The sequence below is a fragment of the Suricata suricatta genome, chromosome 11 (genome assembly GCF_006229205.1).
Source record: "Suricata suricatta isolate VVHF042 chromosome 11, meerkat_22Aug2017_6uvM2_HiC, whole genome shotgun sequence".
Classification (NCBI taxonomy): Eukaryota; Metazoa; Chordata; class Mammalia; order Carnivora; family Herpestidae; genus Suricata; species Suricata suricatta.
The window spans coordinates 15,715,143-15,742,725 of record NC_043710.1 but is presented as its reverse complement, the minus strand read 5'-3'; the positions used below and the strand labels follow the sequence as shown (position 1 = coordinate 15,742,725).

At 49.3% G+C, this 27,583-nt stretch overlaps 2 protein-coding genes and 1 pseudogene across 31 annotated transcripts in view; all 3 read left to right on the top strand.

The window, feature by feature from the left end:
• The first annotated feature begins 26 nt into the window (after nt 1–26).
• NR1H3 (nuclear receptor subfamily 1 group H member 3) lies at nt 27–13,343 on the top strand. Of its 6 annotated transcripts, none has more exons than XM_029957107.1 (10): nt 27–652; nt 7,305–7,384; nt 7,893–8,081; nt 8,551–8,817; nt 9,061–9,269; nt 9,374–9,553; nt 9,688–9,787; nt 12,437–12,550; nt 12,763–12,857; nt 13,048–13,343. In XM_029957107.1, the coding sequence occupies exons 2-10, from the start codon at nt 7,342–7,344 to the stop codon at nt 13,192–13,194; spliced, it is 1,344 nt and encodes a 447-aa protein (XP_029812967.1). In that variant the 5' UTR covers nt 27–652; nt 7,305–7,341; the 3' UTR covers nt 13,195–13,343. The 6 variants fall into 6 exon arrangements, with proteins under 6 accessions (XP_029812967.1, XP_029812969.1, XP_029812968.1 ...); XM_029957106.1 differs by lacking the exon at nt 27–652 and adding an exon at nt 6,068–6,297; XM_029957105.1 differs by lacking the exon at nt 27–652 and adding an exon at nt 6,068–6,335.
• On the top strand, nt 8,288–8,411 carry LOC115272941 (annotated as a pseudogene).
• Nucleotides 13,344–13,638: 295 nt separating the features above from the next.
• The window catches only part of MADD (MAP kinase activating death domain), a 41,287-nt gene continuing 27,342 nt past the window's right edge, over nt 13,639–27,583 (top strand). For 11 of the 25 annotated variants that reach the window (XM_029957090.1, XM_029957083.1, XM_029957080.1 and 8 more), the window contains exons 1-14: nt 14,476–14,757; nt 18,134–18,278; nt 18,888–19,484; nt 19,985–20,288; nt 20,698–20,829; nt 21,271–21,384; nt 22,354–22,434; nt 24,144–24,322; nt 24,614–24,849; nt 25,045–25,201; nt 25,967–26,070; nt 26,162–26,352; nt 26,739–26,992; nt 27,241–27,380. In XM_029957090.1, the coding sequence (XP_029812950.1) occupies nt 18,217–18,278; nt 18,888–19,484; nt 19,985–20,288; nt 20,698–20,829; nt 21,271–21,384; nt 22,354–22,434; nt 24,144–24,322; nt 24,614–24,849; nt 25,045–25,201; nt 25,967–26,070; nt 26,162–26,352; nt 26,739–26,992; nt 27,241–27,380 (2,551 nt within the window). In that variant the 5' untranslated portion in view covers nt 14,476–14,757; nt 18,134–18,216. Of the gene's footprint in view, nt 14,407–14,474; nt 14,758–15,443; nt 15,652–18,133; nt 18,279–18,887; nt 19,485–19,984; nt 20,289–20,697; nt 20,830–21,270; nt 21,385–22,353; nt 22,435–24,143; nt 24,323–24,613; nt 24,850–25,044; nt 25,202–25,966; nt 26,071–26,161; nt 26,353–26,738; nt 26,993–27,240; nt 27,381–27,583 lie in introns of those variants that run through there. The other 14 variants (XM_029957093.1, XM_029957084.1, XM_029957098.1 and 11 more) reach the window with 8 other exon arrangements.

Below are 27,583 nucleotides of genomic sequence, written 5' to 3'. Positions count from 1 at the left end.
GAAGTGCCGTCGCCGCCATCTTGCTAAAGGAGGGGCAGAGATGGTGGGAGAAAGAGGAATCTGGGAGGGAATGCGTGTAGGTGCCTCGCGATGTGGCCGTGGCGGAGGAGCGTGGGAGTGTAGCGCGACCTCCAGTGGCAGAAGGAGCTGAAGACTTCGTCTTGATAAAGAGAGCCCTGAGCGCCGGTTGGCATCTGCCGCGGAGACCCTGTAACAAGGTGGCGCCTGCTGTGGGCCAGTGTATGGGAGAGCGAGCGCCCCCTCGGGCCAGGGTGCCGCCAGGCCTGAGCTCAGCCGGAGCCGCTGCAGAATTGGGGCGAGAGTTGGGAAGTGTAGGGCGCCCGTCTCCACGCCCCTGCCTTGTGGTGGAATTTGATCCTTGGCCCTGTTCCCGAGAGAGGCCTTGTTGGTGCAGGGCATAGAGTGTCAACAGTTCTTTGGACTCCCTGTGTCCTTGAGGTTGGTCCCAGTGTAACCTACTTGCTCTTGCCTTTGAGCAAAGCTCCAAGAGACCTTTCACTTTCCCTTCCACCCTGCCCTCCCACCCGTCCACTTCCGAATTTTAGATGTCTTCTAAGAAGTCATGCCTCTTCCAAAAGGAATGTTGCACAGTACGTTCAGACTTTGCAGAATCAAAGCAGTGGATTCATAGGTGAGGAACTTCAGACCAATGGGGAGATATATAAGGATAAGGGAAAGGAGCGTATCATAAAGTGGAGTACGTGTAGTTTCCACAGAAGCAGAGGCCCTCTTGGCATTGGCCATTAGGATCCAGGTGCAGCCAATTTGGCCGCAGCGCTTTGTGACTGAGCTTGGAATGACTCCAGGATCACAGGCCTCTGGGATGCTTTGATTCAGATCTGCCCACGGGAAGCAAATCACCTCAGATGGTTGGAGAAATAAAACCTGATCACAACTATATGGGAGAAGTGGGTGCCTGGGCAGCTCAGTTGGTTAAGGGTCTGACTCTTGATTTCCACTCAGGCAGTGATGTCATGGTTGGTGAGCTTGAGCCCCATGTCTGGTTCTGTGCTGACAGTGCAGAGCCTGCTTGAGATTCTCTGCTTCCCTCTTGGCTTTGCCCTTCCCCTGCTCATGGTCTTTCTCCCTCTCTCAAAAGTAAAGAAATGTTAAAACAACAACTTGGGCCACCTGCGTGGCTCAGTGGGTTAAACATCCGACTTCGGCTCAGGTCATCATCTCATGGTTTGTAGATTTGAGCCTAAAACCCACTTCAGATTCTGTGTGTGTCTCTGTATCCCTCCCCTGCTCATGCTCTGACTCTGTCTCTCATAAATAAATAAATGTTTAAAAAAACTATGGGAGAAAGCAGGATCATTATTTTGCCCTATGGCTCCAGATCCAATTATTTTTATATACCTTTCAAAATTGTTATGGAGGAGTGAATAGAAATTGAGAGCTGAAGGATGGGTAGTCAAACCGTTCTTAATCTTCTTAGTCACAGCACCTTTGTGAATCAGATGAAAATTTAGTCTCCTGTCTTCCAGAAAAAATGTCCACACACAAATGGAATTTTGCATATAATCCCAACAGGTTCATGAAGATGGTCAGTAGTTTTCTTCATTCAGCATTTTTGAATCTTTGATCCAGCCTAATCCTCTTACTTTAAAAGGATAAGAGAACAAACCCAGAGAGAGGAAGTGATTTGTCCAAGGTCACAGAGTTTAGGAGAAGGGATTAAAACTCAAGTTTTCGGATTCCCAAATAGTCTTTATAATGGGCTATTTCTCACAGGCTACTCAACCTAGGTTGCTAAGCCATATTTGGTGGCCCCCAAATGCCTTCAATAAAGAGATTTCTAACAAAACCTTTTCACATTGGTTGGATTGAATGGAGCATGGCTAAATGCCCCATAACTCTTACGGGGACATAGCCTTGCAACATACCCAGGCCTTTGTGATTTCAGAATGTAAATCTTGGAGGAAAAAAAAAAAGAATGTAAATCTTGGGCTCACTAAATTTTGGTGAGTAGAGCAAATTCAGCTTTTGCTTTTGTTCCCACTTTCTCAAGTATGCCTGTATCCTTTGTGTCTGCAAGTATCCGATGTAGGAGGGATTGATGGAGCAGATCCTAGTTCCATTTCTGTAGTGAGAAATCCAGGAAGGGTGAAGATTATAGCACAAGTACATGGTAGAACCAAGAGCTGAGCCCTCTTTTGTTTTGTTTTGTTTTTTAATTTATTTTGAGAGAGAGAGCGCGCACACAAGTAGGGTAGAGAGGGAGAGAGAATTTCAAGCAAGCTCTGCACCATCAGCACAGAGCCCATAGCAGGGCTCGAACTCACGAACTGTGAGATCATGACCTGAGCTGAAATCAAAAGATGCTTAACCAACTGAGCCACCCAGGCGCCATGTAAGCCCCGGTTTCTTGACCCCTAGCTCCTGCATATTTTCTACCAGATGATTCTGTAGTCTACATACCTTTGTTCCTAAATACAGATGCAAAAAAATAGGTGTGTAGATGGATTGACAGATAGATGGCTACATGGGCTGATCTCTGATCAAATAAATGAGAATCTCTGAAAATGAGACCAGGTTTGGAAACCACTGTTCCACTGTGTTGTCAGAAGCAAACCTAAATCCAGGTGAGTTAATAATTTTGTCGATCTGGGGAGGCTGTTTTGTGTAATGGAGTGAGGTGTGTTTTCTTATTTGTTTGATTTTGAGTTTGAGCTTTTGAGTCAGCTATACCTGTATTCAAATTTGATAGTTACCCACTTGCTAGTAACTATCTCTTGGGGTTATATGTGATGATACATAAAATAATACATGTAGAGATAAATATATGTAGTAAGTGTTACTTTTCTCCTTTCTGCCTTCTATATTATCTCTGAACTCATAAACCTGGGAAGCAGAAATTCCTGGGTTCTTGTCTATCTCATGATTGGGAAATTGGGCAGAAGTTGTTTGAGTGCCTGCAAGACGCCCTCTGCACTCAGCATCTTTCCCGAATGAGCAAAAATCAGTTTCCTTAGTCTGTTCCTCCAGACTGTACCTTGTGGCCTGCTTCATGGGAATTTGCATACTCAGGGGAATTATCAAGTAGTACATATGACAGTGGACTGCTGAATGCTCCTCTGTTTTTGCTTCAAGTTTCCCTTTGCTGCAAGGAAAAGCCTCTGGAGGTTCTAGGGGTCACAGATGTGACCTGGAAAATCCCCAAAGGTTCTAGGATCCTCATGGAGCCAAAGAAACATTGGAGGCTGGGAAAGAAACATGGCACTGGGAGGCTTTGCCCCTAGTACCTGTGGGCTAATAGGACCATGCTGTGGGGGTGGGTCAGACAAAGTGAGACATGGGACCCCAGCTGCTGATCACCTGACTACCTGCTCTGGTTTGGGGGAGAAGTCCCAGTGGTTGGTCTGCAGAAACTTTGGGGATGATCATGCCCGCAGGTTTTGGTCTTTTCCCATTTTCCTCTCCCTTCCCCTCTTCATGGGGGGAGGCTCCTGAACCCCTCTAACCTGGAAGGGTAACTCTGGTGGTAAAGCACTGGCAATGCTTCCTCCTCTTCTACTTGAGATAAAGGAGCTGACTCCCTGGTTTGGAGGAGATGGCGCCCTGATCTGCTTGCTCAGCAGCTGGCGCTAGCCTGGGTCAAAAGGGCTCCAGATGGGGCTTGTGTGTGGTCTCAGGCCCTGGACTGCAGAGAGACTGGGGTGTCAGGAGAGAGAGCTGAGGATCAGGAGTAGATGAGAGAGGCCTTTTCCAACTCCCAGAAGGTAGGTCATCAAGCCCCAGACTAAGGTTACATCCCAAGTTCTTGTATCCAGGTGTTTCAGTGGCATCTCTGACTATCCCATGCTGAAGCTCCTTGGGTGGGGGAAGGCAGAGGAGGGAACTGGGTGGATGATGTGGGTGTTGGGACAGAACAGTTTCAGTTTCCCAGGGGTTGGAGTCCCTGGTGTCTGCTTTTCCAGGACAGCTGAGGCCTTGTGAAAATCTGGAAAGGAAGATGTACCAGAGGAATGGAGAGCCTTGTGCTCATGACTCAGAGATGTTCAGACAAGGGTGGTGGCCTCATGAAAAGATGACCTTGTGATAAGGGGGAACAAGAGCCAAAGCTGGAGGCAGAACTTTGAGATGGGGGGGTGTCAGAGGGGCTTTTCTTAAATGTGAAAGTGAATACATGGGCAGATTTTGCAACACCACCCAGCCTGCTGTCTTCTCAAGCCTCCGCTCCCCCCACCCCACCCGCCCCACCCCGTGCTTCCTCCCATCTCTCACCAAGCTCTCTGTTTCTGCTTTCCCTGGCCTTCTCCCATCCTGTTCTGCCACACCCTCTGTCTGCTGGGTCCCCGTTCCTCTCTTCCCTGGTGCCCGTTCATCTGTTTCCATCCCCCTGGCTGCCTGCCCTGGCCCTCTGTCCTCCTATCCTTTAATGTGGGGCCCATGGGAACTGGAGTTCACAGCAAAACAGGAAGAGCCTGTGAGCAGGAAACTGGGAGCAGGGCAGGGGGTGAACAACCAGCAGTAACCTCAGCCTCCCACATCTGGACTGAAGCATCCTCAGGGCTTGCTGTCTCTCCCACAGCAGCCCACCAACCCTAGCTCCTTCCATCTATCTTAGTGCTTCATGGGTCCAGCCGACCTGAGAAACAACCAGACAGGAGCATCCTGGACTCCAATGCCAAGAGAAAGAAAGAGCACAGTAGTGCTCACTGGAGTGAGGACATCTGGATCCTGATCCCAGCTTGGTCACCAACTGTGTGTGGTCTGGGAAAAGGCTCTCCCATGAGCTCAGTGTTCTCTGTAAAATGGTACTCATGTTCTTTACCCCCTGTCCCTCTTGAGGTTGCTTTAAGAACCAAAAGAGATAGTGAAACAAGCACTGGAAGGTTCATGGTGTAAGATTCCAGGTGATGGGAAGACCCATACATGAAAGGATTGGGAAGTTAATGATAGCTGCTACCATTTCTTAAACACTTACTATGTGCCAGACATTGTGCTATGATGTGTCATTTGCTTCTCGTGACAACCTTACGTAGCTAAAACCATTATTATCATCCGTATTTTAAAGGTAGGTAAATTAGTTCAGAAACATTATGTACCTTATTTAATCACAATCAGACAGCTAATAAAAGGCAGAGACAGAGCCAGGATGTAAACCCAAAACCAGAGCCCAGAGCTTAAGTGCTAAAGAACATGAGGAGATGAAATTGACTAGAGTTAACAGGTACAGAAGAGGATCATATTATTTTTCTTATTTAAGAAACAGGAACATAGTACCTTCTCTGTTGCCTACTTTATGCTAGACCCTGTTCCATGGGCTACAGGGGAGATAAAAATCAATTAAACACGGTATCCGCTTTCAGAGATGTATCTCATGTTTCAGGCAACAGGGCAGGACAGCTACAACTATGGTCTCAGGGCACCCTGGTTAGAACCTATATTCACTTCAGATGGAACGGTTCCCAGATATGAGCACCTGCATACCTTCCCAAGTCCATCCTGGGCTGGCGCCTAAGTCACCTACCATCTCCACCCCTACCTCCATGCCAGGCCTGCCATTCCTCCTCTCTCTCCTGGCCTCTTCACATTTCGGTGGGCCCCTGCAGAACACCCACATTCAGAGATTCCCTGGAAGGAAAAGCACCTGCCTTTCCACCCCTGGTGTTATACCAGCTTGGCTGAGGCCCGGGGCTACTGGGGAGAGTTTTTTGGCCCCTTCCCAGAGGCAGGGGAGGAGGAGGGAGGCTGGGAAAGCAGGCTAGGGCTCGATGTTGCAATTCCAGGCAGTGCAGGGACCTTTGCTCTACGAGGTGTCTATGGAGGGGAGGGAACACTAACTCTGGAGGCTGCCGGGATTGGGGTGGGGGTGCCTAGGAGGCTGTCCTTCTGTAAGAGCAGCTAAGAGGCACCGGGGTGAGGAGAGGAAGGGGAGAGACGTGGAACTGGGCTGGTCTACAGGGAAATGCGATTGTCATGGTTGGGGGCAGGGGAGCAGGGGTGAGGCTGGGCTGAGGGGCGGCGGGCTGGGGAGGAGTCAGCATGGTGGGGAAGCTGCCCTGTGGGTGTGGGGCACAGCGGCCAGGGTTCTGGTCAGTCGTCTCCAGTCTGCCTAACAGGAAGGAGAAGTGGCCCGACCCCTCAGCAGTCCCTCCCCTCAGCCTCTCCCCACATTTCTTTCCTGGGGCTCCAGTCCCTCACTTGCTCAGCTCCGGCTCCTCCGCCAGCCGGCAAAGCCTCTGGACAGGGGATTGCACCATCCTCCTCTCTCAGCAAGGGGGCTCCAGAGACTGTCCCAGCCAGGAAGTCCGGTGGCCTGGGGATTTGGTGGGTCTGCTCCTCAGCACTGGCCTGGGGCTCTGTGTGTGAGTCTGGGGTGAGAGGGAGGTTACCCTATAGATCTTAGAAAGTGGTCTCTGGGGAGAACTGAAGGTGATGGCAGCCCAGGCAGCAATGGGATTCTATTTAGGTCCCAGCATAACTCCTGGGGGGTTCTGGGGAAGGGGGGTTCTGGGGAAGGGGGGTCCTGGCTGTGAACTGAGGCCACTCCCATAAGCAGGAGGCTTGTGCTGGGACCCTGGAAAGTGACAGCAGCGAGGTTGTCTAAGAAGCAGTGTTTTACTGTGTGAGTGAGCCACCGTCCCGTGCCCTAGTCCTGGCCAACTTTGGCAGTCCCCAGTGCTGTCCTTTCATTGGAGTTAGAGGAAGGGGTTCTGATGAAAGCTGGGCAAATGTGCCCACTCTGTGATGGCCTGGAAGGGTCCTTGGGGAGAAGAAGTGGCGTGGTGGCCGACAGCTAAGACCTTGGAATCAGACCAGAATTGGACTCTTGGCTCTACTATTGCCTAACTGTGTAGCCATAGGCAATTTACTTAATCTCTTTGAATCTCAGTTTCCTGATCTGTAAAATGAGCTTAAGAATAGTCATGATATTGGGGTCACTGGGTGGCTCAGTCAGTTAAGCGTCCGGCTCTTGTTTTCAGCTCAGGTTATGATCTCACGGTTCGTGAGTTTGAGCCTCGCAAGGAGCTCTGTGCTGATGACGCAAAGCCTGCTTGGGATTCTGTCTCTCCTTCTCTCTGCCTCTCACCTGCTTATGCTGTCTGTCTGTCTCTTTCAGAATAAATAAATTAACTTAAAAAAGAAAGAATAGTCATGACATCATAGGAATATTGAGAAAAAGGCATATGAAGCCGTAGGACAGGCCAATATGTACATATACAGCCAACAAGTAAACGTTAGTAATATTAGTGCTGATAGGATCAGCAGGAGAAAGTTGCTGAGGCCAGAAAGGAGCCCAGTTCTGAAGACTGTAACATGGATTGTTCCTGCAGGAGGGTCCCTTGGTAATGTCCAGGGCTCCAGGAAGAGATGTCCTTGTGGCTGGAGGCCCCTGTGCCTGATGCTTCTCCTGGTAAGCTTCTTCATCCCAGGCCTCTGCCCTGAGCCCACCTCTCAGCTCCTCTCCTCCCTCAGAAATCAGCCTCCCTCACTACTGGCCTTCTGCCATCCCCCGGAGACTAGTCCAGAGTCGTTCTCGGTATTGCTTGCCTCCTTCTGCTGAAACTCCTTCTACAGCGGTTCTGGTGCTGTTCCTTCTCAGTCTGGGCTTGCTGCTGCGAACAGCTGCCATGTCCAGGGCTTAGCAGCACTGGCTTTGAAGAGTTCTGTCTGATCTCTGAAATGGATGCCCATCAGCCCCTCGAGGGGAAAGAGGTTAACATCCTCATTTAAGGCATTGAGGTACAGGGGACTGTAACTGTGGGCCCTCAAGCCCACATGAACCCCCACGTCCTGAAGCCTGAGCAGACATTTTGCTGCCCTCTAGGGGTAGAGATTAGTTTGCAGTTTCCCAGAAGGACACTGAGGAAGTGGATGGAAGAGATCTGAGAGACCCTCTTGTGCCTCTCTTTTGGGGCCAGACTCTGCAGTGGAGCTGTGGGAGCCAGATGTACAAGATGCCAGCGGCCAGGCGCTGGGAGGCAGCAACTGCATCCTCAGGGAGGAAGCCAGCACACCCCAATCGGCCGGGGGTTCCCTGGGGGCAGGGCTGGAGGTAGCAGAGCCCACAGTCCTGCTCCCTGGGGTGGACACCCCTCCAGAGTCTACAGGTGAGGAGCTGTTGGATTTGGAGGAGGCAGGGCTCCCTGGATCTGGGAGAAGTAGCTTAGGGCCGCTTACCTGATAAGATCGTGGTTTCGTCCAAAAGCTTTGGATTCAACTAGACCTTAGTGATCTAAGTGTGAATTTTGTCTCTACCTTAGGCCTTTCTGAGCCTCAATTTCGTTATTTGTAAAATAGAAGTAATAACAGTATTATCACTTCTCTGCCTGTTGGCTAAGATCAAGTGTAGCATCTGTTCTTACCAGTTTAATAATAGTATCTGTCTGTTATGGCTGTTGTCAGGATGGATCAATGCATATAAAGGCTCAGTACCTAGTACATAATAGCAGTTTCTCACAACAGACTAGACAGTGTACAGGGAAGGGAATGAAGGTCACTGAGTGCTCAGGGCAGTGGCCAACTGGGCACCAAGCTTTTTTCTTGGAGAAGAACATTAAAGCTCTTCCCTATACCCAGAGCTCCGTCCACAAAAACGGAAAAAGGGGCCAGCCCCCAAAATGCTGGGGAATGAGCTGTGCAGTGTGTGTGGGGACAAGGCTTCCGGCTTCCACTACAATGTGCTGAGCTGCGAGGGCTGCAAGGGATTCTTCCGCCGCAGCGTCATCAAAGGGGCGCGCTATGTCTGCCACAGTGGGGGCCACTGCCCCATGGACACCTACATGCGTCGCAAGTGCCAGGAGTGTCGCCTTCGAAAATGCCGCCAGGCTGGCATGCGGGAAGAGTGTGAGTGCCTGGGGGCAGGAGTGGGGGCAGAGGCTGCTGGGAAAGGGGTGCCAGGGTGTGAGTGTAGACAGGCAGCTGAGCCCCCAGGGCCTTCCTACGTGGTCCCTAAGTATAGATTAAAATCTCTTCCATATGTTTGCCCAACACTCTCTGCTTTTCTGGAGCCTCAAACTGCCCCTCTGCCCCGTCCTTGCTTCCTGTCTCCCCCTTTCCTTCCCTCCTCACATCCGGCCCCATCCTTAGGTGTCTTGTCAGAAGAGCAGATCCGCCTAAAGAAACTGAAGCGGCAAGAGGAAGAACAGGCTCAGGCCACCTCCGTGCCCCCAAGGCTGTCCTCACCTCCCCCAGTCCTGCCCCAGCTCAGCCCAGAGCAGCGGGGCATGATTGAGAAACTGGTGGCCGCCCAGCAACAGTGTAACAGACGCTCTTTTTCTGATCGGCTCCGAGTCACGGTAACTGAGGGAGCTGGGGACCAGTGGCTGTGCCCAGTGCATGGTTGGCTTCTTGATATCCGACTCAGTATAGTCTGTGTTTCCGTCCTTGCCCTTCTGGGTAGCCTTGGCCCATGGCACCAGATCCCCAGAGCCGAGAGGCCCGTCAGCAGCGTTTTGCCCACTTCACCGAGCTGGCCATCGTGTCTGTGCAGGAGATCGTTGATTTCGCCAAGCAGCTGCCTGGCTTCTTGCAGCTCAGCCAGGAGGACCAGATCGCCCTGCTGAAGACCTCTGCGATCGAGGTGGCTGGCAAGGCCGAGGGGTGACCGGAGGACCGGGGTGGGATTGCCTCCGGCAGGGGCTTCCAGACAGCCGGGTGGGGAGTGAGTGTCTCCTGCTTGCTGAGTCCCTGTTTGAGGTCTGCCCTTGTGCGCAGGTGATGCTTCTGGAGACATCTCGGAGGTACAACCCTGGGAGTGAGAGTATCACCTTTCTCAAGGACTTCAGTTACAACCGGGAAGACTTTGCCAAGGCAGGTAAGAACTGAGGTCAAAAAAGGATTGGGTTGGATGGAGAGACAGTTTTGGTCTTTGGGCTCACAGTGACCACAGAGACACAGGCCTGGGCTTTGGATGGCTGTTCAGGGAAGGCTCCTCTTGTTTTCCCAAGAGACAAAGTTGGAACGGTGACCGGCCTCTCTCAGCTGCTCCAAATAGGCCCCTGTCCTCTGTTGCATTTGGCCATTGGTCCTCAAACAGTATTCTAAGGAATCTGAGGTAGTGGTTCTGAGGGAATGTCACCTTGGAGGAGGGACAGAGAGGCACAGGAATGTCCTTCGTCCTAACTTGAGCAAAACAAGAAACTTTTTAATACTGTCCTTCTGCCTGATATTTTGCCTAAAGAAAAGATTTTGCACCGAGCCTTTTAGTACTTAATAAGGAATCAGTCATGTCCTTTAAGGAACATGTGGACCGATTTCCCCCTACTCTTTTTCAGTTGCTTTTTCTGATGAGTTGTTGAACAGAAACTGAAAGATGGCAACTTTAGGGGCATTTTAGGTTAAGAGTGGATGCTCCCATCCCCGTGCTGTATCACACCTGGAAAGTTTTCTCTAAGGATTAGTTCACAGTGCTGCTCTTTGATCCTTGCTTGCAGGCTAAGCAGTGTTGGTTTCCTCATATTCAGTTGCTGGTAATGTTTGTGTCATGCGAGTGGGTGGGCAAGAATGGGTGGCTGAGGGGGTTTTGTAGGGCCTGGAACTTCGGCTCAGCAGGAGACCAACTAGTTTAACACCTGTGAGTGGGTCTGTAAAATAGGGCCGATGCTATGACTCCATTCTGGGGTTCGGTAGGTCCTGGTTTCCAGGACAGAGCTCATTGTCTGGTTTCTGGTGACTCAGACCAGCTCATATGCCTCTTGTCCAATACAGGCCACTCACTGAGCTTTCTGGAAAGGCCTCCCTTACCTACAGAGCACGGCAGAGCTGTCACATCTCCTGGCTCCTGTAGCGCCCGGTGTGCTGCGGGGGTGTATAGGCACCTAATGGGGCAATTTGAGGACTTTTTTTTTCCGCTTTAAAAACCCAGCCCTGCTCCTTTTCTCTGCCTTTTCCCTAAGTCCTTATCCTAGTCGTTCCTAAGCATGGCCTCCTCCTCCTCTTCCTCCTCCTCCCTAACCCCCTTCCTTCTGAACCCCTCGCCGTTCTCATGTCTGGGTGTTCCCACAGCACTGGCGGGCTTATGCCATCTGAATCTGCAACTATTTATAGATTCATTTCTATAAGCAGATTTGACACCACCGTGTTTGCCTTCCATTTATTTTTCGTCAGCGAGGTCTTGGGGAGGAGGACCAAGGGCCCTCTTGTCAGGTCTCAGTCCCTTCGTGCATCCACTACTGTATGCTGCAGCCACTAACGATGTGGACTGATAGCATGAGCACGCCCTGGCAAGGGTGCACAGCCCATCTGCAGAACCTCCCCCTCCTCTCTGTACAAAGGGGCTGTTCAGCACAGTTAGAGCTCAACACCTCACCAAGAAAGGCTTTATAAAATGGGGCTAGTCCATTAAAGATCTCAACGCACACTTGATAAACATCAGGGTGAAAGTACAGGAAGTGACTAACCATGAAGCCTCGAATGGAAAAGTTACAGATAGTTGCTAAAAGAAATCTGAGAAAGCTTAGGGGACAGGGTGGAGTGGAGGAGACTGGGTGATGGGAGTATTCTTTAGATGTCATGACGTTAGGTCATGGTTTGTTGAACTTCACTCTCCTCAGCAAGAAAACTGGCTCTATTTTTTAAAATCTATTATTTATTTAACAAGTACATATATATACTTAACAAGCACGTTGTTATAAGGATCCATCACGAGATAGGTATTATTACTATCCCCATTTTGCAGATGGAAAAACCAAGGCCCAGAGAGCTTAAGTAACTTACCCGAGGTCACACAGCCCAATAAATGGTAGAGCCAGGACTCAAACCCAGGCAGTCAGATGTCATAGTCCATACCCTCAACCCTATTGCTGTGTTCCTGCTGGGATATGAAACATGTTATCTCTAGTATTCAAATAAGTGAGGCCTATTGTCAGTGAAAAAGTTTTCTTTGTAAACAAAAGTAAGAGTTGCCTCTATTTCTAGTAATGTGAGGTCCTCAAGAATGCCAATAATAGGGCCAACTGGGTGGTTCAGTCGGTTAAGTGTCTGACTTCAGCTCAGGTCATGATCTCGCAGTTTGTGGGGCCAAGCCCCGAGTCAGGCTCAGTGCTGACAGCTCAGAGTCTGGGGCCTGCTTCGGATTCTGTCTTTCTCTCTGTTCTTCCCCTGCTCATGTTCTGTCTTTCTCTCTCTCAAAAGTAAATAAACATTAAACAAAAAAAAAAGAATGCCAGTAATAGCAGAGTTATTCTTGTCATTGAATTCAGCACCTCCAGTGTGCCGGGTACAGCACTACGTGCTTTGCATGCTTTATCATTCAGCCATCTCTGCAGTCTTGCAAGTTCAGCTGGGCTTCCCATCTCACAGATGAGGCTTAGAGAAGTTAAGAAACTTGCCTAACATTACACAGCAGAGGCCTCGAGCCTTCTTCGTGAGTTCCCAGTAGGTCCTCAAAGTTGAGGAGTTGGAGGAGAGAAGGAAGCGCCCGCAGCTCATGCTGCGTGCCCCAGCCTCCCTTCTTCTGCTTCAGGGCTGCAGGTGGAGTTCATCAACCCCATCTTCGAGTTCTCCAGAGCCATGAATGAGCTGCAGCTCAATGATGCCGAGTTTGCTCTGCTCATTGCCATCAGCATTTTCTCTGCAGGTGTGAGGAGGGGCAGGCGGGAAACAGAGCAAGAAACTTGCACCAAGGGGGGCTGCAGGCCCCAAAGGGCAGGAATTGTGGGGGTGGAAGCCCATGTTGTGCTACTTTGGGAGGTGCTGGGTGGGCCATGTCCCTGTTTGGGGGTTGTGATTTAGGGTATGGAACTAAGACCCTGGTCAGACCTGCTTCTCAACTCTGTTGGTGACCTATAGACCGGCCCAACGTGCAGGACCAGCTCCAGGTAGAGAGGCTACAACACACATACGTGGAGGCTCTGCATGCCTACGTCTCCATCCATCACCCCCATGTGAGTCTCCTGTGGTGCCCCTTTCCCTCCTCCCCACAGGCTTATCCCCTGACACACCTGTTTTCCCTTCAAGGATCCTTCCCTGACTCCATCTTGCACAGACTATTCTGTACCTCTCCCACAACTCCCCTACCCTTACCCCCTTCCCTGGGGAGAGACAGAAGCTGTATTTGTCCCTCTCCTTCCCTAGGACCGGCTGATGTTCCCAAGGATGCTAATGAAACTGGTGAGCCTCCGGACACTGAGCAGTGTGCATTCAGAACAAGTGTTTGCACTGCGCCTGCAGGACAAAAAGCTTCCCCCACTGCTCTCTGAGATCTGGGATGTGCACGAATGACTGTTCTTCCCCCATATCTTCTGTTTTCTGGGCTGGATGGCTGAGGCGCCTGGCTACCTCCTACAGGCGGAGCTGACCAAGAAGGATAAACATTCCTGGGAGCTGGGCAAAGGAGATCCTTGTGTGGCATTAAAGGAGAGTCAAAGGGTTGGGAGTTTTGTGGCTGCTGGGCAGTGAGGGTCCTGCTAGAAGTGTGCTCCATTTGAAGACTGTACAGACCCAACCAAATGGATGAACCTGGGGGCCACTTTGCACAAGGTTCTCCAGGGCCCTGCCCCTCCTGCCTCCACCACTTCCTGTTTTCCCCACAGGGCCCCAAGAGAAATTCTCCACTGTCACTGCGGCTTGGCCATAAATGCCTCGGGGCTGCCTCACTGATAGGTCTGGCGCTGTCTGTACAGAAAGACCAAAAAGAAGATAGAACGAGAGAAGGGGTAGGGGCACAGGCACAGCCATAGAGGAGGAAACCCTCCTTTAGAATCTACTTCCGGACTCAGAGGAGAGACCAGTCACAAGTGATGGACTGGGCAGTGAGGGGGGACTTCCTTTTACCAACCCCATGAGGATAAATGAAATGCTGAGGCTCAGATGACCCCTTCCCCTTTAATGAGCCAGGTGGGACTATGTTGTCTTTCTAATGGGGGCCAGTGTAAGAGGTTGAATTTTCAGAACTAACATCCCAGTAATGCACCTGTCTTCGTGGGCACGCTCATAATACCTCAGGTTTTCCGTTGATACCTAAAAAAGAAGGCGCAAGGTCCATCCTCTAGGGCCCCAGGCCTTGTGTGACAGAAAGAAAAGTGCCCTAAGGCGGGGGTCGGGGCGGGGTAGGAAGGCTTCCCTGCTGCGGGTTTGGCTTGTGGGAAGGGCTGGACTCCATTTCCCATTGGACACCGCGGCACCGTTCACGCCCCTTCGTTCTGCGAGCGCTCTTGTAGGTGAGACAGCGGCCGCGCCTTCCGGCCTCGGTGCCCCCACCCCCCCGTCCCAGAGTTGGTAGGCTCCACCTCCAGGGCAGCGGCTTTGCAGCCCCGGCTGCTGGGCACTTCCAAGCCGATTGCAGGGGGAGGAAGAGGGAGGTGTGGGGGACTCTCGGAAAGTCTCAAGAGCAGTTTCGTCTTGAGGAGTCGCTTCCAGATTAATCTACATTTCATCGAAATGGGCGCTATTACCTTATCAAATTAAAATCTCTTTGTGCAAGCTGAACAAAAGGTATTCCTTTGGGTCTTCCCCGTGGCACCCTTGGCGCTGGGCTGGCCCAGCGCTCTCCATCGCCTTCCCACTCCCACACGGATAGGTGTGTGCGTTGCCGCCCTGCTCCCGAGGTTGGCTCCACCCTTCAGCACTCTGCTTGGTGCAGCCCTGTCCCCCCAGTGGTGCATGGTACAGCCCCCGACCCCCTCAACCTCTCCCTCCCTCACCGACTTGGAGTGGTACGCGTTCCCCCCTCCCCGCGGGCAGACACGGAACTGGCGCGAGCTGGAAACCGCGCCGGCGTGCGACCGACGCTCAGCTGCCAGGGGCAGTCTGGCTGGGCCTGGCCGGTTCCCCGAGGCTCGGGAGGTAGGAAGGTCCGGGCCACTCGGGGGTCCTGGAAGGGGATTTGGGACTGGACTCCCTGGGGTGAGGGGGAACGGGCTCTGGCAGGAAACAGGGGTTATGGGGGAAATCGGCCTCTGAGGAAGACTTAAAGGAGTGTGTGTGGAGGGGGGCGTGGGGTCTGGAGAGGAAGGGGAGCCGTAGGGAAGGGGGCGGGGCTAGAAGTGACGGCGCTCCGGGCCACCGATCCGGTGCTGGCTGCCTGACCCGGCGCGCCGCGGCTGGGCTCCATTCCTGCCGGGCGGGCGGGGGCGGGCGAGAACTGTCCAGCAGGTGAGGGGGCGGGCAGAGCTGTCCAGCCCGGGGGCCGAGCCGGGATAAGCAGCTGGCGCGCGCGCGTGTGTGTATGTGTGTGTGCACCTTACATTTGATCACGATTAGGAGACCATGTTTGGTTCTTTGGGGGAAAAAGAAATTGGGAGGTGGGTGTTTCAAAACTGCTTGTTGCAGAGTCGAGACACCATTTAATCTTTCCTGCAACTGCTTCCCTCCCCATCCTCGGGCATCTTTAAATTCTTCCTCTTCCTGTACCCCCCTCTTCCCTGACCCTGCCTTTTGCCTGCCTTATTGCTCTCGTTCTCCCCAACGCTTACCGGTCTGTGCTGATGCGCTTGCAAGGTCACTGCCTGGGTAGGAGGCGAGCGAGCCTCCTGTTGTGCTCACGTCAGCAAAGATGTCATATCGCTCTTCGGTTCCTGTGGTTTTACTATGACATTCTGCCCCAAACGAGGGAGGAATCCAAAGGGTTGGTTAACGTGGCCATTTGTAGGCCGAAAAAACATAGAGAACTTAAACGTCTGTGGATTCCAAATCTGCATCTGGATGGAGTGGATGGTGATATAGGACTTCGGCAGATAGGTATGCGTTGGGGGCTTGATGCCTTTGGAATATAGGAGCTGGGAACCAGGGGCTCCCCGTTGGTAAACATGGTTGAGGCAAGAGGCAGAGTCTGAGCCTGGGTTGGTATGAAGACAGGGTGTGAGTGATAGGTGATGTTATGTGGAGAGGAGATAGAATGAAGAGAAAAGCCTTGGTTCGCTCTGCAATCTGAATAACTGGGAGGTAATGGCTATTGATGAGATATGAAGTGTGGCTTAGCGTCTAACCTATCAATAGTTCTACAAGAGTCATAAGATCTCAGGGTCCTTGTGGCTCTGGAGGGACATGAACATTGTAGAGCATGATAATGACTTGAGGTTTATCAAATGCTTCTCAATGGGAGGGCTGGAATCCCACCAAGGTTAGAGGCCTGCTGCCTTAACATATCAGTAGAAGATACTTCAGGTGTGTGATACTTGAGATTTTTTTTTGGCAGGAAATGGCTCTTGATTTTCAGTGTAAACATAGATTTCAAGGCTTAGCCTTGAGCTCCGGTCCTGTAAATTCTGTTTTACCGTAAGATACTTTGGCTCTCATCCTTAGCATTTTGTACATAACTGTAGGACAAATTATGCTTTTACCCATGTCCCTTTTCATTTCTCTATTCCCCTCCCTTTCTTACTCTGCTTGGGAGGAGTTGAAATCAACTATATAACAGTGTCCCACCTTCTGCAGTATGCTCATGACTCCGTGGCACTGGAGAAAACCAAAGGACTTTTTGGATGTTAGTGATACCTAGAAATGAGCATATGGCATGCTTAGAAGCTTGTTTTGGTAGAAAGAAGACATTTCTCAGAATCCAGAACTAGGACAAAGTGCAAACTAAAGATAGGTGGGAAGAAGATAACCTAATAATTAGCAGGTGCTGCCAGGGGAAGACGTGTCCCTAGATTCAAAGAGAATGAATTGTTATGGACCCTGGCTGACTCTGGAGTAGCAGCTGCTAGCACTGTGCGGTCACCAAGCAGGGGAGGGGCTGTGGCTATGCTATAAATAGTTCTGGGAGCCAGAGTCGCCATGGAGACAAAACCGAATCCTATTACCTGCAGGTCCTCTATTGGGAGCAACAGAAGGGAGGGAGCAGTATTTTGAGGATTTGAGAGGTATTGCAGAGCCATCTATTTATTATTAAGTAGGGAAGAAAAAAGATAGAACTTCTCATTATCTAAATCAAATAGAATCTTAAACATACAGGGAGCATGCATGCTTGTGTATGGAAGTGCAGCAGAGAAGAGAGTGGTGTGTGTGTGTGTGTGTGTAGTGCACTGGGAATACCTGTGTGCACAGTGGTCCTAGTGTGGCCATGTGGAGCACAGAGGTAGAACTCTGTATGCACTGATGATAGCTTGTAGTGGAGTGAAACATTTTATTTAGAGAAGTGTATGGAGCCCCAGCAGGATATAGATTATAATTAAGACCATGTAAGCTCTTCCTGATTTTTGGTCTATGGTTTAGAAATTCCTCTGAGCATCTAATTCTTAATTTCTATAAGAGATAGAAGGACAGAGTCTCATCTGTGTGTATTGTATCACTGATTCCAATCCTAGGACTAGAATAGAGGAAAAAAAAAAAAAAAGACTATGATTCAGCACCAAGGGCAGAGCTAGTAGCGGTAGCCAACGAGCCCCTTTCTTACTTGAAGAGGGAAGAAAAATGGTGTAGGTGAAGCAGTTAGGGCATGGATGTTCTTCATCTGAGATTGCACAGGGTACAGCAGCCCACTGTTGTTACCGTCTCAGCGCATTAAGTGTACAATTTATATGGTAGTTTTACATGAAGCTGAATGCAGCATTTTGATATAGAAAATAGTTAGGTTCTCATCTAGAGCTAGGAGTATAGATTAGTACTGATTTAAGTCTGGTTTGATACTGATTCAACCTGGAGCTGTCCTAGAAGTGACTTAGTTCTAATTATCATAATGACAGTCCCGATTAGACTAACTGGCTCTGTTTTTCAGAAACAGAGCACCAAGAGTGAGGCTGGAAATGGACTGGTTTGTGGGGATGGTGAAGTGAGCCATTATTTATCCTACTTTTTAAAAAGTTTATTTATTTATTTTGAGAAAGAAAGCACAGGTGCATGCCAGCTTGAGCAGGGGAGGGGCAGAGAGAGAGGGAGACAGAGAAAGAGAGAGAGAGAGAGAGAGAGAGAGAGAGAGAGAGAGAGAGAGAATCCTGAGCAGGCTCCACATGACCTGAGCAGAAATCCAGAGTTGGACACTTAACTGACTGAGCCACCCAGGTGCCCCTATTTTACTTCTTGACATTTGTCCCTGTGAGTTCAAAAGCCCAGACCAAGCTCTAGCCTAGGAAGTGTCATGTTTCCCCACCTTTACTACTAAAATTAAAGGCCTTCTGACCAATGACCCTGGCTGGAATGAAGCTGAGGAGGAGGAGGAGTCCTTTATGCACAGCAGTGGATCTTATCAGTACTTTTTTTCCTATTGGACTTAAATTTGCAGATAATATCAGAAATCCTCCTGGGAACATTGACTCCTGTGTGGTGCCTTGAAGTTTCTCTGAGATGAACTGATGCATTGGAGCCATGGTGCAAAAGAAGAAATTCTGTCCTCGGTTACTTGACTATCTAGTGATTGTAGGGGCCAGGTAACCAAGAAGAGACTGCTTTTTGTCTTGTCTTTTGGGATAACCACAACATCTGTAATTACCCCCTTCCCCATGCCCACATTGCTTTGCGTATATCATTCTTCCTCTGTTTTTCACCCTCATGGGAACATTGATGCCAGTAGTGAAAACAGCAGTCAGGTGGATTGAGAGCATTGGCCCAGAGGAACAGAGACAGAACAAAATTGCCCTTATCCTAGCATCTTTGTGTTCTTGGGCAGATATACTCTATACTTCAGTTTCCTTGTTTTGAAAAAAAAAAAAAAGTGGTGCCCTTTCTCAACCTACATATGCTCTTTTGGTAATTTGTTAGCTAATACACCTTTTAAAAGTGCTAATAATCTTAAGGTATTACTGATAACTCTGTGGCTGCAATTTTCCTTGCATTTCAGGATAGGTGTCTTCATGAGAGTACAGACCTCATTTAGCCCCCCAGCTAAATGTGGCAAGCAGCACCCAAGTTTCCCAAGGTCGTGCAGTTAGGTCACTTTATCCAAAATAGCATTTTGAGCTTTATTTCTGCACTGTGGCTAAAATTTGAAACAACGTCCTATCCCTCCAGGCTGCTGAATTTATCTTTATATTCTTCAGGCACCCGAGCAGTGATAGTGTGGCCCAGACTCCTGAACTGCTCCGGCGATACCCACTGGAGGACCATGCAGAGTTTCCCTTGCCCCCAGACGTCGTGTTCTTCTGCCAGCCAGAGGGCTGTCTGAGTGTGCGGCAGCGGCGCATGAGCCTGCGGGATGACACTTCTTTCGTCTTCACCCTCACTGACAAGGACACTGGCGTCACTCGATATGGCATCTGTGTTAACTTCTACCGCTCCTTCCAGAAGCGAATGCCTAAGGAGAAGGGGGAAGGTGGGGCAGGGTCCCGCGGCAAGGAAGGCCCCCGTGCCACTTGCGCCACAGAAGAAGTTGGTACCGAGAGCTCGGAAAGTGGCTTGTCCCTGCAGCCTCCCAGTGCTGACTCCGCCCCTGATGTGAGTCCATCTCCTCGGGGCAAACCCCGGGCCAAGGCAGGAAGCCGCTCCCGCAACAGTACTCTGACATCCTTGTGCGTACTCAGCCACTACCCCTTCTTCTCCACCTTCCGAGAATGCCTGTACACCCTCAAGCGTCTGGTGGACTGCTGCAGTGAGCGGCTGCTGGGCAAGAAGCTCGGCATCCCTCGAGGCATACAAAGGTACACTTTGCCACTGGTGGTCAAAAGAGAGGGAAGCAGTTAGGGATGAGGAATAATTGGCGTGTGAGGGGCAGGAAGTTTCCTCTAAAACCTGAGGTTCTTCATAGAGCTAGAATGAAGTGTTGTCTTATATTCTGTTGTACATTTAAGAATAAACTTCTGTAAAAAAAAAAAAAAAAAAAAAAAGGCCTGAGATCTTTCATACTCGTTTAAGCATTTTTGTGTTAGCCCTTTCCAAGCGAAAGTCAGCTGCAGAGTTAGACTTCCTACCACAGTAATGTTTGGAGTTTGACGTTTCATGGCAGGCAGGACAGTAAGTCCTGCTGTGTATACATTCTTATGCTTGTTCTCACCCTTGTATATTCTCTCTGGTCCTAGCTGAGCCTGAAGGATGGACTTTCTCAGTTGTCAGCATTTTACTCTCTGCGGTTACATTGGGTTGCTTTGAGGTATCAGCTCCTGGTGCTTATGCGTCGGTTTTCCTGCTGTCTGCTCCTCAGGGACACTATGTGGCGCATCTTTACTGGATCATTGCTAGTCGAGGAGAAGTCAAGTGCCCTTCTGCATGACCTTCGAGAGATTGAGGCCTGGATCTATCGGTTGCTGCGCTCCCCGGTGCCTGTTTCTGGGCAGAAGCGAGTAGACATCGAAGTCCTCCCCCAGGAGCTCCAACAGGCACTGACCTTTGCTCTTCCAGACCCTTCTCGGTTCACCCTAGTGGATTTCCCACTGCACCTTCCCTTGGAACTTCTGGGTGTAGAGGCCTGTCTTCAGGTGCTGACCTGCATCCTGTTAGAGCACAAGGTGAGAGAGCCAGCTCTTTAGATCTTTGAGGACAGGGACTCCATCTTTTTCTTCTTTTTGTCTCTAGGAGGTAACATGAAGCCAGATAGACAGCAATACTCAGTAGGTGTGGGTTGAATTAAGATACTCTCGGTGGGATGTATTCAGACGGTTTGCCACTCAGTTCAATTATCCTTAGGTAGACTGAACTAATTCTCTGGAAATATCAGTAGTTCTAGTCTGATGAGCAGACTTGGAATTGGGGGAACAAGAGCCAGAAAAGTAAGGCATGAGGTAGGGAAGGTCGTGGAAACCATGTTCATCAAGCCCTATGCACGGTGAAATGGAAATTAAATTGTAGCGTTGGAAACGGTTTTCCCATAAACCATATTTAGGCTGTTGACTGATCCTATGGTCTGGCTCGTGGCAGGTGGTGCTACAGTCCCGAGACTACAATGCCCTTTCTATGTCCGTGATGGCATTTGTGGCGATGATCTACCCATTGGAGTATATGTTTCCTGTAATCCCACTGCTGCCCACCTGCATGGCATCAGCAGAACAGGTGAGTTCCAAGTGCTTCTGGCTTTGTCACCTCTGTCTTCCAACTCTGGCCAGCTCTGAGGGAGAACGCTCAATGCCAAGAAGTTGTAAATCAATACGGGTCTTCAATTCCTTATAACTTCTGTGTCTGCAAAACATGACCCAACTTTGAGCTGATTTGATGGCAAAGCCTGTGTTATTTATGGTTTTTACTTTTCAAAGTAAATGTTAATCATTATAGGCTACTGGCTATGCTGATGTAGGTGTTGCCTAATGTACAGAATATACACTGTCACCGTTCTAAAGTCTGAAAAATTGTGAATACTAAAACATATCTAGCCTCAAGAGTTTTGGAAAAGAGATTGTGGACCTCCATTTCCTCATCTAGAAAAATCCTGATTCAATAAATGATCAAAATAGGTTTAGTTTTTGCTTCTTACCCTCTTTTTTTTTTTCCCTACAGCTACTGCTGGCTCCAACTCCGTACATCATTGGGGTCCCTGCCAGCTTCTTCCTCTACAAACTGGACTTCAAAATGCCCGATGATGTATGGCTGGTGGATCTGGACAGCAATAGGGTGAGGTTCTTGGCTGAGATATTATAGAGTCCAGAATAGGATTGTGTTCTGCTTTTCTAGATTATTCCCAAGAAGGTCCCAAGAAGTTGGTGGGTGATTTATCCTGTGTGACTCATTGATACAATTTTTTTAATGCTTCGCTTTTACTTTATTGGCTAACAGGCCCTTGGTTGGGACCCAAAGGGGTACAAGGTTTAGTTTTGCCAGAATGAAGTGCGCCCCTGCATCCAGGAGCAGAAGGCGGTTGTGGTTATGGGGCCACTGCCTATGGTGTAGGTCACCTCATGGTTTTCCTGGGTATGGTTTCTAATAAGACAGTGTCTTTCAGGCTTAAAATGTACAGTAATATTCTGCGGTGTGAATACATTCAAATTTCGGCAAGAACCCCTTATATGTGTTTATGGTAAAACTTTAGAAAATACAAATAAGTGTAAAGAAATAAATAAAAACCAGGGGCATCTGAGTGGCTGTCAGCTGAGCGTCTGACTCTTGATCTTGGCTCAAGTGGTGATCTCACGGTTTGTGGGTTTGAGCCCTGCTTTGGGCTTCATGCTGACAGTGCGGTGGAGCCTGCTTGGATTTCATTCTCTCTCTCTCTCTCCTTCCTCCTTCCTCCCTCTCCTCTCCCCACCATGACTCTCCCCCTCCTCTCTCTGACTCTCCCCCTCCTCAACACGCACACTCACTCCCTCAAAATAAACTTTGGAAAAATAAACAAACAAAAACCATAGTCCTATTATCTAGACATAGTCGCTAGTAACACTGAGGTCAACTTCTTTTTAGGTGTGTCTGTATATCATATCCGTGATATATGTGTACATCTGATACGTGTGTATATTTGTGTACATAATATACATGATCACATGTATGTGAAAGTATCATGTATACAACTTCTATTTACCCTTATGTAAGAGTCACTCCTGAGCAATAACTTCTAAGGGCATGCCTTTTACCCTTTCTCTGCTGCAGGTGAACGCCCCCACCAATGCCGAAGTGCTGCCCATCCTGCCAGAACCGGAATCACTGGAGCTGAAGAAGCATCTGAAGCAGGTGAGTGAAGAATGCCGAGGAAGAGGAGCAATAGCTGCTCCGGGGCGGCCGCTGGCTGTAGCTACTGTGACAGCCCAGTTCCTTGCAGACCTCAGGTGGAATAGATTTTCTTAGCCTTGGGTGCGCTTAAGAAGAGGAGTATCCCAGGGCGCCTGGGTGGCTCAGTCAGTTAAGTGTCTGACTTTGGCTCAGGTCATGATCTCACAGCTCTTTGGCTCGAGCCCCGCGTCGGTCTCTGTGCTGACAGCTAGCTCAGAGCCTGGAGCCTGCTTCGGTTTCTGTGTCTCCCTCTCTCTCTGAGCCTCCGCTGCTTGTGCTCTCTCTCTCTCTCTCTCTCTCTCTCTCTCTCTCTCTCTCAAAAATAAATAAATAAAACATAAAAAAGAAAGAAGAGGTATATCCCATTTCTGGGTGGCAGGATGAATCTCAAAAAGGCTGTTAGATTCCTTGTAATTCATTGTATGCCTCCCACCCTCTAATACTTACAATACTTGTGAAAAAAAAAATCTTCACTGTTTCTTGTCACCATTCTTTCTGGCTTCAAGTGTTCTCTCAGTCCTATAAGGAAAGAGCTAGTTGTTTGGCTCCTTTTATATTTTCCTCTTGAATTTATCTCCAGGTCCCTGAAGAATGCTTTTTTCAAAAATTCCGCTCTTTGAATAACGTTTTAAATACATTTTCATTGCTTTTCTTCCTCTTCTGCATGCTGAACACAGTACCTGAAGGTAAAATACAAGGCCCCACTCCTTTGCCCTGTAGTGTGTGCTATGTGGGACCATCAGTAGATAGCTCCGTATTTACTTTTAGGAATCCTTGTTGTCCTCTTCGGGGTCTTCAGGCATCTCTGTGTGGTCTTAGTTGCCCAGCAGTACCTGCAGATGCCTGTTTGGGTGTAAACGGGTCATTTTGTAGCATCCCTCTCACTCTGACTTGTTCATCCCTGCTGATGTGATATGGTCTCTGGTTACTGCAGAGTCTGTGAGGATCCCAAGTTGAGAAAGTTCTCTGTCTTCCTTTGCTATATTTTCATTCATGATGATTACTTTAGTATAACTAAGGAGATGGAGAGGTTGATATGCAGAATGGTACTTTAAATGTTGGTAGGAGTTAAGATCCCTGGGCTCATTAATCCTGTGTTCTTACTCCTGCTACTTGAAGTGTGGTCCCTGGACCAGCAGCATTACCATTGCCTGCGGTTGTTAAAAGTGCAGAATCACCCCGGATATATTGAACTAGAAAATCTGCATTTTCAGTGACATTCCCAATGACTCCAATGCTCATGAATATTTAAGAAGCTCTGCTGGTCTAGACCAGTGGTTTTCAAACTGCCCAATGGAACCTCATGGGGGCTGATTTAGGCAGGTAACACTGAGCATGTGAGGTTCTGGGTTCCTTGTGTCCTTCAGAGAAGCTTTACTTTTACATGACTCAGTTGTTTATATTTTCACACAGATTTCAACACGTTGAGAAACAAAATTCCATGACTAAAATAAATTTGAAAACTCTCTCCCTGGACTTCAGATTTGATTAGGTTGCCTTGAACCAACCTGGCTTAAAACTGAAAGGCTACATAATTCAGATTGTCTTCTAAAGGTTAAAGGACAGGATTTGGATTTTTACTTCAAAGATGAAAGCTCTTTCCTAGGAGATGAGCTTGGCCCGCTGCCCAGCAATCTGCCTTCTTCAGGGGATTTCTTGTTGTTCCACAGGCTCTTGCCAGCATGAGTCTCAACACCCAGCCCATCCTCAACCTGGAGAAATTCCATGAGGGCCAAGAGATCCCCCTTCTCTTGGGAAGGCCTTCTAACGACCTGCAGTCCACACCTTCCACTGAGTTCAACCCACTCATCTATGGCAATGACGTGGATTCTGTGGATGTCGCAACCAGGTACGACCAAGTCGACTAGACCATCACAGGTGCTTAGACTGGGTTCTGCTCTCTCATTAGGTGTATTTGTCACCTTAGTAAAAGCAAAGAAGTATTCGTTCATCATACTCTCAGGCGTTTTAGACCTTGAGTGAAGAAAGAGATTGATGATTCTTTAAGATCTCTTCCCCTTTGATGTTGGAAGCCTGTGAAAGGAGGCCCTGGGGAGGTGGTCTGAGACCTTGGATCGTAGGAATCCTTCTGCCGTAGGGTGTGGGACTCAGATTATCTCACCATCCCCTTCTTTCCCAGAGTGGCCATGGTCCGCTTCTTCAACTCCCCCAACGTGCTGCAGGGTTTTCAGATGCACACACGTACCCTGCGCCTCTTCCCTCGGCCTGTGGTAGCTTTTCAAGCTGGCTCCTTTCTAGCCTCACGTCCTCGACAGACTCCTTTCGCTGAGAAGCTGGCCAGGACTCAGGCTGTGGAGTACTTTGGAGAATGGGTCCTTAACCCCACCAACTACGCCTTCCAGCGAATTCACAATAGTGAGTCCACCTGCACCTGCCCCTTGGTCCTCCTGATGTCTCTTTCTTCCCTTTGCTTTTTCCTTTCCTCATCTTTGATCTGCTCCTCCCATTCCTATTTTGCTTTCGACTTTTTCCTACCTTTCTTCTATGTTTTGCTTGGTTTTTCTTGTCCTCCTTGTTGCTAACTCTATTCTTTTTTTTCTCTGTGAGTAGACATGTTTGATCCAGCCCTGATCGGTGACAAGCCAAAGTGGTATGCTCATCAGCTGCAGCCTATACATTATCGAGTCTATGATAGCAATTCCCAGCTGGCTGAGGCACTGAGCATGCCACCAGAGCGTGACTCTGACTCGGACCCTACTGATGACAGGTGAGCAGCAGCAAAACTGCTTTTTAAGGTCAAGAGGCTCTTGCTAGTCCTTAGCACCGTGGCAGAATCTCGTAGGACTTAGACATTAGTCTTTCTTTTTTTTTTTTTTTTTAGACATTAGTCTTTCAAGCCTTGATATTTTGGTTGGTTGCTTTGTGTCAGCTTCCTTATTTTTATTTTGTTCCCTGGCCTTAAGAGTGTTCTGCTTTTTTTTTAAGTTTTTAATTTTAATTCCAATATAGTCAGCATACAGTGTTACATTAGGTTCAGGTGTACGGTACAGCGATCCAACAATTCTGCGCATCAGCCAGTGCTCCTCATGATAAGTGTGCTCTCTAATCCCATCGCTTACTTCACTCATCCCCCTCAGTGACCTCCTTTCCAGTAGCCATCGGTTTGCTCTAGATTAAGAGTCTCTTTCTTGGTTTGTCTCTCCCTTTTTTTTTTCCCTTTGTTTGATTGATTTGTTTCTTAAATTCCACATTTAAGTGAAATCATATGGGATTGGTCTTTCTCTGACTTCACTTATTTCAACTAGCTCCATCCATGTTGTTGCAAATGGCAAGATTTCATTCTTATGGCTGAATAATATTGCGCTCTGTGTGTGTGTGTGTGTGCGCGTGTGTGTGTGTGTGCGCGTGTGTGTGTGTGTGTGAGAATGCTCCCCTTTTTAGTTTTCCTAATGCCGATTGCTGCTTCTTTTCCTGCCCCTTCTTTCTATTTTATTTTTGTTTTGTTTTTATTTTTACGCTCTTCATTCCACAGTGGCAGTGATAGCATGGATTATGATGACTCAAGCTCTTCTTACTCCTCCCTTGGTGACTTTGTCAGTGAAATGATGAAATGTGACATCAACGGTGATACCCCTAGTAAGTGTACGTGGGGAGACGGGCCCGCTCTGGCCGGGGTTGGAGGCTCTGGGAGGGTGTGCTCTGTACTTGCCACCTTGGGTCTTGGCAGATGTGGACCCGTTGACGCACGCAGCCCTGGGGGATGCCAGTGAGGTGGAGATTGCAGAGCTGCAGAACCGGAAGGAGTCAGAGGAACCCGGCCCAGACAGCGAGAACCCTCAGGAAAACCCCCCGCTGCGCTCCAGCTCCAGCACCACTGCCAGCAGCAGCCCAAGCACCATCATCCATGGAGCTAATTCTGTACGTGAGGACTTGGAAGGGCGGATAAGTGAGAACCGTTACTTACGTGGGTCATACCTCCATGAGGAAGGGTAGGCTGAAGCTGTTAACTTGCCTCTTCATAGTCTTCCTGTCTTCGTCTCTGTACATCCCATAGCTTAGAGCCTAGGAGACATAGCTTTGACTCCAGAGGGAACTCATAGGGTTTTGTTCAGGGCTTACCTAAGATCCCCTTTGCATAGTTTGTGGGGACAGAGAGTGGGGGTGTCACAGAGATCTTTTCTCACACATTCCCTTAGGATAGGAGATGGGAATCTGATAGGCCTGGCTTGGCCCTGCCAAACCGAGAATACAGGAAGGTATCACTGGGCACCAGGTGACCAGTTTTTATTTAATATGGCCTTTAGGAACCTGCTGACTCAACGGAGGTGGACGATAAGGCAGCAGTAGGCGTTTCCAAGCCCCTCCCTTCCATGTCTCCCAGCATTGGCCAATCGACCGTGGACAGGCGTCAGACAGAAATTGGAGAGGGGTCAGTGCGCCGGCGAACCTATGACAATCCATACTTCGAGCCCCAATGTGGCTTTCCCCCTGAGGAAGATGATGATGAGCAGGGGGAAAGTTACACTCCCCGATTCAGCCAACATGTCAATGGCAATCGGTGAGAGCCTGGGGATTCCTTCTAGATGGGTGACTGAAGGACCTCACCACAGTGGACCCCGGGTGAGGGTTAATCAGAAAGTCGGAGAAGTCTGAATGCCCTCGCGGCCCGCCATCCCAAGGTGGTGCTTTGATCTAGGCGTATAGAGATTGCGGGAAGGGAGCAGTGACTGCAGTGTAGCGTAGGGCCCACAATCCCAAGACTAGGTACCCCTGCCTGGGGCTCACAGGTGCCACTGTGCATTCAAGGGCTCAAAAGCTGCTGCGGCCCAACAGCTTGAAACTGGCCAGCGACTCAGACGCAGAGTCAGATTCTCGAGCGAGCTCTCCCACCTCCACCGTCTCCAACAACAGCACTGAGGGCTTCGGCGGCATCATGTCTTTTGCCAGTAAGTGCCTTCGGCTCTCATGCCTCTGTCCTGTTTTCTCTGCAGTGGGACCTGACTATGGTGGATGGCGCTTAGAACTCCAGAGGCAGAACTGGGTTGGCATGATCAAGCCCCAGATCTGGTTGTTTGGGTGATAGTGAATAGGTATTTCCAAGGGAGGTCAATGAAGGATGGGGACACGTTAGTCACTATCTCTATACCCA